Genomic DNA, 10,105 nt, shown 5'->3' with positions numbered 1-10,105 from the left:
CGGACTTGATGATCTGCTCAGGTCTTTTCCGACCCCACCAACTATGAAACTATGACTGAATGCAAACTCCACCCTCGTCCAGCTAGAAGATAGAACTTCTTCTCAATAGGTTTTCTAAACAATATGTACTGGACTAAAGTCCATTCAACCTTTCCAGCCCTAATAAATGTGAAGTATGCATTTTCCTCAGCATAGTTAGAACAGTTCAGCAAGTATTTCTATAAACCAGATACCTCTCTTAGCTCCCTTATTTGTTCCGATAATCCTCCAATCTCAGAATAAGAAACATTCCCTGGATCTTCATGAGACATATTGTAAACCAATGGATCCACTTCTCTTGGCAAATATCTGTAATATTTGAATATTAATAAAAGACGCATTAACTTTTCAATTCAGCAGATATGCATGCATAATCATGTAAATACAATTTTAAAGCCAGTCTTTCTAAAAAACTGACAGCAAACACAATTATTGAAGTCTGCTTCCATCCTCCCAATCCTAATGCATTGTCAAGAAAGATCAAAACAGAAAAATGTGTACTTCCCATGGAAGGTTTCATCTGCATGAAAAACCATTTGCATTTACACACACACACACACCTCCATACAAGTTTTTTCTTTTTTTAAATAAAAAAGGGGAACAGATCTAATAAAACAAAGACCACTTTTGTACAAGTAACATATATTAAATTTGAAGGAAATATGTATTTTTTTAAACTACAGGATTTCAAATTCATACCCCAACTCTGCAATACCACCTCTCCCCAACACCATGGCTACAAACTTACCTCATAATAGTGAGTGTGGTCATGTCAAGAGCAACTCTTGTCCCGGGCTTCAGCTTACTCTTGTCAAGCTGGTTGCAGAGAAGATTTTATTAGAATGCGACTACAAACACATTAACTTGTTCTTTCTCAGTAAACAAAGAGAACGTGCTTGCTCTCAGCTGAGTACAGATGGCAACTTGACTCCTTCCTTAAATGAAGACAGCTCATCAAGCAGGATATGCTGGTTTTTATTACCCCTGCCTTCTGTCCACACCTCAAGTTATAAAGCAAACCACCACTCCAAGGCAGAGGAGTGCTGGCCCATCACTCCAGATTATTCTGTGATTTCAGGAGAAGCAATTCAGTTGTATTACAGTGTGCATGTCCTGCATTTGCAAAGTCCAATAGCCACTAAACCATAGGAAGATCGCTGTTTGAACAGGTGCTATAAAAATCAGTAGCTTCCAATCTGCACTTGCTGGTAGTAATGATGCCTGCTAACTAGAGAAACAACCACAGTAAAACCATGTTAGGAATATAGGTATTGCTATTAAAAAGAAAATTAAATAGATCAAGCAATCTAATTAATCCAGTATCCCATCCAACAATGGACAAAACTAATGGTTAAAAAAAAAAGATGCAGACAACCTTCTGTAAGCTACCACACAATACGCTACCTGCAGAAAAGGTTGTTTTCTATATGCTAATAGTTAGGAGATTTGAATATGCAACAAAGTGCAAGAGTTTGCAATCTCCAAAGCCCCTGGGTTTAAGAACACAAAATAACTGGACATTCTTGTTATTCATATGGATGTATATAATCCTTTGGCTGAATCTGCTATGCTCCTGCTATCAGTAGGTCCAGTAGGATTTGCTGCCACTGTTGTTTTTATTCTGTTTTGAGCCTACCACCATTTTATATCTTCACATCCCTGTTTTGTGAGAAAGGGTGAACAGAAGTTCCTAGGCCACCTTCCTTAAGCCACTCATTGTTTGTATGCCTTTGTCTTGTCCTCTCTCACTTGTTCCAATCTGTTTCTTTGCCACCTGTCTGCCCCTGCACCCCAATCTGTCAACTGTTTGAGATGCAATGACTAGAACAGAAGGCAGCACCATGGGCGAGAGGCAAACCCTTGCTATATACAATGCCATTGGAGTACTTTCCTGATGTTCTCCACCCTGTTCTTTATGGCCTTCCCATTGTTCAGCAGCAGATGAAACTGCACACACTGAGCAGGGGGAGCGAGAACCCAACAGTGATGCTCAAGTCAAGCCGCTTCCTACTATGCATGCTACTTTGCATAGTGCTGCTAGTGACTGTCACATCAGGATGGCATCTGTTCATGGGGTTCAGTGAGGCCACTTCATTCTTCTTCAGCCTTTCACAACTGTAGGATTGACCACCTTATTCATTATCCTTTACTACTTAAGAGATACTGGCATCATCAACCTTAGTGCAGAATGTTGTGTCACTGTTCTGTTAGCCTTTTGCCAGAAGTAAAGCTGATTTTCCTACCTGCTTCCTGATCTTTAACATGTTTTGTCTCTCACACCATGTTGACTACCCATATGGTCATTAATTTACATATTTTTAAATATTGAGAAAATACTGTTCAAGAAAAACATTGACAAGTTTTACAAAATAAAAATTATCCTTCCTTAAATCAGAACATTCCTTATTCCCCCTTGTTGTGCAAACTTCCCTGCACAAAGCTATTGTTTCTGGTCCATCAGCTCAATATGCTGTACCAGGAGTTATTTCCTTGATGTTTGCTCATCACCATTTCCCAAATGGTGTTTGGCATCAAGCCTGGGCTCTTGGCACTTTGCAAAATTAAACAGTATTTCATTCAAAATAAAACTCGTTGATATGCTTCACAAGCCCAGACTAACCAAAAAAAAATTATTTAGGAATCACCATCCCTCCCCATCAATGTCACTACCCCCTCATCCTATCCGCTCACCTATGCACCCAAGAAGGCACATTAAATGTCCTAAGGCTTCAGAATTGATTGGTTATCCTACTGCATCACTTAACAGTGGGTCTGCTTTAGGATGACACTGCCTAGAAAAACGAAGTGCAAGTCTATACAGCTATTTTAAGAGTGCTGGGTTCCCTGCTAATAAAGCCATTTCTAGCATTGCTTATTTACAAATCTAGTTGCCTTATTTTTTAGTTTCCTTAATGTAATGACTGCCATTTACTGGGTCATATCATAGGTCTATCTTGCCCAGCACGGTGGCAGAAAGTAAATGCTGAAAGGGAGAGTGAACTGTGTATGACCAGGGTTTTTCCCCCTCCACACTGTTCTCTCACTTGCAGCCTCCGGCACGTAAAGCAATTATTTCGGGTGGAGGGCTGCTTAACATGTTTTGGCGAGCTGTCGAGGATTGCATGGGTAGCCCCGGCCCCTGGTCACCATCTTGGGACTAGAAGTCCCACTCCCCCTGGGACTTCCCTCCCGTGCCACTGCAGTCCCACCCCCGGCACTTCCCCACCAGCTGCCCAGAGCGAGCAGGAAGCCAGGGAAGCAGACCAGGTTCCCAGGGGCTGCAGCAGTGGCCCCACCCAGAAGCTGTGTGCTGGCTGGGCAAAGCTCTTCTGCCCATACGGGTGGGACTGAGGCACGATAAGGTATGTTTGGGGGGGCGGGGGGTGTAGCATACATGGACGCCTTGCTCCTACCCTCGTGGATGGAAGGGCTGGGTGGGGTGCAGTCTGTTGGGGGACACTGCAGTGAAAGTGCTTGGCAGGTTGAATCTGGCCCACGGGCCATATTTTGCCCACCCCAATTTAAAGTATAGGAAGTTTTAATTCAGAGGCTGTATCCCTAACCCCCATGCTCAACAGGATGCCCCTTTCCTCCAAGAATGCATCCAATTCCTTTTTGAATCTGGCTAAACTGTCAGCTTCGACAACATCTGGCAGCAGTGAGTTCCATACTTTAATTCCACACTATGTCAAAATGAGCTTCCTTTCATTAGTTTTAAACTTACTACGTACTAGTTTCATTTAGTGAGCCTTAGTTCTTGTATCCTGCGAGAGTAAACAATAAATCTCTATCAACTTTCTCATCACCATTTAGTATTTTGTAAATCCTTCTCATGTCCCAACTCAAGCGTGTCTTTCTGAAACTGAACAGGTCTGGCCTCTTCAGTCTCTCCTCACATGGAAGCCCCTCTTCTACCACTAATCATCCTTGTTGCCCTTCTCTGGACTGTCTTCAATTCCTCTATATCCTTTTTCAGGTTTGGGGAACAGAAGTGGGCACAGTACTCAAGGTGTAGATGCACTGGATTTATAAAGGCACACCATGATACTTTTAGTTTTATTTACCATTCCCTTCTTGATAATCCCTGATAATTTTGTGTCATCAGCAGATTTGGCCACTTCATTACTTACTCCATTTTCCAGATCATTTATTAATATGTTAAACAGCTCTGGTCCCAACATAGATTCCATGTGAGCATGGAAAGGAGGTTAAAAAAAAAAAAAAAATGGTAGAAATTTTTTTTAAAAATTAAGCATTGAATTCTGGCACAGAATCTTTAGTCAAAAATGGTGCAAGTTTTCCAGGTAAAATTAAAACCCATGTTCTCCAGGTAGACACTTTTAAAACTTTATTAAAATCTTATTTGACCTTTCACTCAATTACACTATTCAACTTAAGCTTTATATGCAAAGAGTAGAGTTGAAAAACCCCAAGAAATCAAAGTTACAAATGCTTTACATCACTCATGAGCAACTTCCCCCTCTTTTTAAAGATACTACAAAATTAAGGGTTATAATCAGATTTGGTTTCTTTTCCTTTTTATGGAGATCAAGTCTAATGCTAACAAAGGAGTCATACTGCATCTCTTATTCAGATTTTTTCTAAATATATATGATAACATGCTTGTGATACATCAGAAGTCAGAGTCTTGACTACCTCATTTCCAGAAAACTACGTATGAATAAAATAAGTTTGTGTTTTTTCAGAAATGCATAACATAATAAAGAAACCACTTTTCTGTTTTGTTTTTTCAGGTGAAAAAGATATCAGAAATGTAGGAATGTTCCAACCTTCTTAGAAACTTGCCATTTTGCCCTCTAGCAAATTTTCCATTTGAGACAACCTAAATTTCTAGTTTCAAAATTGACATCTATGTCCTTAAACTCCCTTTTTTCTGCATCAAGCTATGGGATGACATCACTTGCCAGCTCCCCCTGCTGGCTCTCTGGTTGCTGAACACTTTCAGCTAGTAATTCCTACCAAGTGGCTGGAAAAACCTCTCAGAACAGCTAATCCCTGATGAACATAAATGAATCATATTCAGTCCATACTATTTAACAGTCTGTTAACTAGCAAGCAGTTCTTAACGGCACAATGTTTCCTATTTTCTTCTATGACCAGCTGCCACCATCTCCTATTTTCATTTCAGCATAAATGGGTAAGAAAACAGGATGAAAACTGAGATATATTACTGGATGTATGTGCTTCCTGTAATGACTCTCTGCAACATGTCAGTGCCTTTGCACTTTTTTTTTTAAAATAAAAGATACATCTCACAATAGTAACTTTAAGCTTATCTCTATTAACAAGACTGGAAAGAAGAATTAAGTGCGTGTGCAAGGTGCTTCGATAAAATGGCCACTTTAAGGGCTGAGCCAGCAGTCTGCTGGTGGCAGCCAGAAGGACAACACCCAACTGAGCTGCTGCTCACAACACCTTGGAGGTAAGGGCAGGAACTATGGGAATGGCAAGAGGCTCCAGGTCCTGGGTATGACTTGAAACTGTACCCGGCCTGGTGGAGCTGTCCATTGTGGGACAGTCCCCAAGAAGTGCCAAGCCAGTTACCTCCCTGGTGAAAGGTGGGTAGGAGTGCCTTATAACCCCAGCCCCGACTGCTCAGTGGGTGATGAGTAGAAGGATACAGTAGGAGGGGGGGCCAGGCACGCCTACAGAGGCACCTGAGCCCCAGGAGGGGGAAATTAGGACCCCAGAGGCCCCAGACAGAGAAGCGGTACTGTGGCCCCTGAGAGGGGGAACAGTGTAGTGTGGCCCCAGTGAGGGGGCAGAAGCATGCGTAGTGGCCTGCAGAGCAGGGTGTGCAGCAGCAGCCTGAAAGGCTGTGTGTAGGCAGGGTGTATAGCAGGGTTGTTGTGGTGACCTGAAGGGCCACACCAGTGATGTGCTGGTTACAGAGGTAGGCATGAAGGGTAGCACACAGGCAACCCCCATAAGGGTATGCAAAAGTAGAAAGCCACCCAGTGAGGGGCTAGAGCAGAAGTGGGCAAAATATGGCCCGCGGACTTCATTCAGCCCTCCAGGACATTCTATCTAGCCCGCGGGGCCCCAAAAAAAATTAGAAAATTTATATTTGCCCCTGGCTGCCTGTCAAAGATGACAGGAGCCATTGGCAATAGGACCCAGGGGGAGCTGGTGGAAGAACTAAACAGCCGCAACAGCAAATCTGGCCCTGGCCCAGCCCCACCCCCTTCAAGGCCCAGTTGGAAGCCTCTGCCTAGCAGGGGCTTCTAGCCTAGGGCTGTTCCTGTCTCCCTGCTCTGAGAGAAATATAGATAAGGAGGAGATGGGGGAGGGAGGCAAGGGAGGATTGTGGGTGATCTCAGTCCTCAGGGCCACCTGGGCCAGCTCCTGTGGTGCCAGTGCTACAGGTAGGAACCATGTGGTACCAGCTGTTGGGTGGGAAGCAGGGAAATGGCTGAAGCAGGTGGGGAGAAAGGGCAATGAGCAGCTATGTGAAGCACAGTGAGAGCCAGGCAGGAGCACAAGGCCCACACCGGTGCGCTGGGGCCAGCTTCAGCGGGGAGTAGGTGGCAAAGCATAGGGCCAGGGTGTGCTGCTCAAGCAGGAAGAAGAGGTAGCCAGCACGGCTCCATAGAGCCCCTGGCATCCTAGACCCTGTGCTCCTGCTGCCACACTCTGGGCCCCACCAGTGTTGACCCTGGTGCACCGGTGCAGGCCCCGCGCACGCCGACTCCTACCCCTTCCCCCCCCGCCTGCCACAGCCATTTCCCCGCTCCACTCCACCCCCACCGCTCTAGCACCACATGGTTCCCAGCTGCAGTGCCTGGACTGCAGGAGCACCTGGGACATGGTGCAGGGTGGAGGGAAATGGGGAAGCAGAAGGGCACCAGTGGCACACGGGGCAAGTGACAGCAAAACAGGAGCACAAGGCCCACACCAGTGCCCTGGGGCCAGGGGTGGCAGAGCGCAGAGCCCCGGTTTGCAGGAGTGCTGGCGGGGGCTCTGCCTGCCATTTGGGCGGGGAGAATAGGATGTGGGTTAGGGGGTGGGACTTCTGGTTCCAAGATGGAAACCAGGGGGTGGGGCACCTGTCAAAAGGGCAGGGCTACCCATGCGGGCCTCGATGGCTTGCCAAAATTTGGAAAGCGGCCCTCTGCCCAAAATAATTGTCTACCCTGGGCTAGGGGCAGAGTCAGCCCACTGGTAGGCAAACTGGCCAGTCACTGTTCAGATGAGGGTCGCAGGAGAGGCCCAAAAGGCTGAACGCCGGACGGTCAAGGAACATGAGTGTGCAAGTCTGATGGCCTCCATGGTCACTCCAGGGAGCAGGGCAGGTTGTGAATGGCTCAGTGACGGGCAGAGTCGAAGAGGCCCCAGTGAGAGGGGGACGGTATGACTGTGGTCCTGAAAGGGGCAGTGTATAAGAGGCCCAACAGCAGACCGAGTTTTGCCTGGCCTTAGACCGGAAGTTTAATTATAATCTGGATGCCATCTGCAAGGAATCAGCCACAGTGTAGAGGTGGTATGGAGCTGTGGATAGCACTCCTTGGCATCGGGGCATTAAGATGGGCAGCCTTCTGTTTATTACATTAGGTCCACTTTACAGCAAGTCGTGGCAGACAAAACAGGGCAGACTGCCCTAGACAGAGGAACAGGTCAGTATGGCGACATGACGGCCCCCTGTCACAGGCTCACAGTATAAAACTTGAAATGAGCAACAGCCAACCCTTAACTGAAAGCACCCAGATCACATAACTAAAGTTTATGACTTTGCAGAAGCTATGTAATTATTACGAAACATACACAATGAGGTAATTTTGAGAATACAGTATTAAAAGAAAAAAAACCATCCATGATTTAGACCTAGAGCACTAGGCAGGAAGTTCAGTGCAACTAGAAGAGGACAGCATGATGAAAACCAAAGTTGCACAGACTTCTATGGTTAGATGTGGAGGCATAACCTTTCCAACCACCTGAGATGGGCAGAAACCATCTGATGAGATATGGGGGAGGGAGGTGTTAATCAATGGGAAGGATTAAACATCTCAAAATCCCCAGAAATATCTTGGGCTGTATCCTTTTTGCTTTTTTATTCAAGTCCAATATTCTTGATCTTTCACAGGCCATCACTAACTGCACTCTGGGGCCAAGCACAAGTGAACAAAGAAAGCACAGAACTGTACAAATTTATAAAACACTGCTGAGACAAAGCAACAAGAGCATTTCACATGAGAGCAAGCTATTTAACAGTACCAATGTAAAGCAGGGTTACCTGACGACGACAGCCAACCACATATCTTGGCCCATTCGTAGCCTTCACAATGACTAGAAGAAAAAAAAAAGATGATTTAAAACAAGTTCACACACTGTCCTTCACCTGTCTCCCAACTACTGAGCAATACCAAGTACCACACAATGGGCATGTCTACATGTGCATATTAATGAGAAGAAACTTTGGAGAAATAACTCAGGGGCTTATTGCTCCGGGCACACTGCTTAACGTGTGTACCCAGGACTGTGGCACGTCGAGCTGAGTCAGAGCAGCCCCAACTGGCAGGGGGCCCAAAGGGGTCAACTTGTTGGTTGGGGGCTCCTACCCCTGGCTCAAAGTGCTGTGGAGGGGCTAGCTGGAGCACAATGGTGCTTTGCTGTGAGGCTAGCCAGCAGGCAGCCCCTGTAATGAAGCACCCTCATGCCTAAGTCAACCAGGGCAGTGTCTACATGTTCACTGCTGCAAACTAGATTAGTTTACTCTAGTCTAATACGGTCACACATGTAGATGTGTGACATTTACTGGGCAGCTAATTAGTCTACCGCAAAGTAAACATCCTGTGTAGACATGCCCAATATTTTCACAGTGCTGTGCAAGTCCAGTGATTTAAAAGACTGTGTGACCACACTGGCCTTTTGGCTTACTTTAGAAAGACAACATTTCAAGCAAGTGCCTGTACTTACACTTCTCTTCTGTTAGCTGCTTTAGAACCTCCCCCACAATCTAAATAAGAGAAACAGGGAAAAATACCATTAGATATGCCACGTAGAACAGATGCATTGCATAGGGCACACTAAATTACCCCAAAACAATTAACAGCCACTCCACAAGCCCTACCCATTTCCCCAGGCTCTGCTTCAGCTGTGATTTATTTTACACTCCCTGGTACAGCAGTCAGCACAGGGTGATGCTGTAGCTGCTATAGCTGGGAAATCAGGTGAGAGGCAAAGACTTCTGAGAGTGGTGTCTTTTACTGGACCAACCGTGTCACTGGGATAAAGATAGACTGGCAGCTGAGCACAAGATGCTCTCCCTCAGCTCTCAAAGGGTGTTTATACACATGCTCCGGGAGTTAAGGGGGTGACTGAATTAGAGCATGGAGTGGCTAGTGTATCAGCATCCCTGTGCTTAAAACTGGCGGTGTGGGGGCATTTGAAGTAAAGCTTGTCCACAGAGTTTTAGTTAAAGCACCCCTGCCACCACTTCTAAGCATGGGGACGCCAATGCACGAGACACTGGAGTCTGCTGGGGCATGGTAATTACCACAGACTTGATCACAGCATGTTGCAGCAGCCTCGTCTATAGGCGCCCAGAGCTCTCCAGGGCCCGAGGCAGCATCCCTGACCTCCAAAACTTGTGTAAGGTCACCCCCAGCACAGGCAGCCCAAGAAAAGACCCGGCCAAGAAAGCCCTGGGGCAACCCGTCCGCCGCACCTGCCCAACGCTCTGCAGGGCCTTGAGGTCATTCTCCGACTTCTCGTATTGCTTGGTGAGCTCCTTCAGCTGCTCGCGCACTGTGGGGGCAACACGGGGGTCTGTCAAGCTCCACATCCAGGCAGGGGCATGGTCACTGTCCCCCAGGCCCTCCCCCATCCTGAGGGGAAGAGACCCCCATCATCCCCACCCCCGGTAAGGTGATGGGGAGGGGCCATGCACCACCTCCTCCTAAGGGGAAGGCCCCCCTCAGCCCCACCCCCAGTGAGGCCATGAGGAGGGGCCAAGCATCACCCCTGTCCCCTTCCCCTCCCCACTCCTGGGGGCAAGAGACCCCTTCAGCCCCACCCCCAGTGACATCATGGGGAGGAACCAGGTGCC

General features: G+C 46.7%; 1 protein-coding gene across 1 annotated transcript in view; it reads right to left on the bottom strand.

The window, feature by feature from the left end:
• The window catches only part of PSMC6 (proteasome 26S subunit, ATPase 6), a 22,372-nt gene extending 12,483 nt beyond the window's left edge, over positions 1-9,889 (bottom strand). The window contains exons 1-5 of the mRNA XM_019556614.1: positions 9,725-9,889; positions 8,974-9,013; positions 8,291-8,343; positions 788-855; positions 234-348 (exon numbers count right to left, since the gene is read on the bottom strand). Coding sequence (XP_019412159.1) covers positions 234-348; positions 788-855; positions 8,291-8,343; positions 8,974-9,013; positions 9,725-9,883 — 435 coding nt within the window. The 5' untranslated portion in view covers positions 9,884-9,889. The remainder of the gene's footprint in view (positions 1-233; positions 349-787; positions 856-8,290; positions 8,344-8,973; positions 9,014-9,724) is intronic.
• Between the last annotated feature and the right edge of the window lie 216 nt (positions 9,890-10,105).

This window comes from Crocodylus porosus, unplaced genomic scaffold (assembly GCF_001723895.1).
Source record: "Crocodylus porosus isolate Cpor-Errol unplaced genomic scaffold, CroPor_comp1, whole genome shotgun sequence".
Classification (NCBI taxonomy): Eukaryota; Metazoa; Chordata; order Crocodylia; family Crocodylidae; genus Crocodylus; species Crocodylus porosus.
This window is presented reverse-complemented; position numbering and strand designations above follow the sequence as displayed.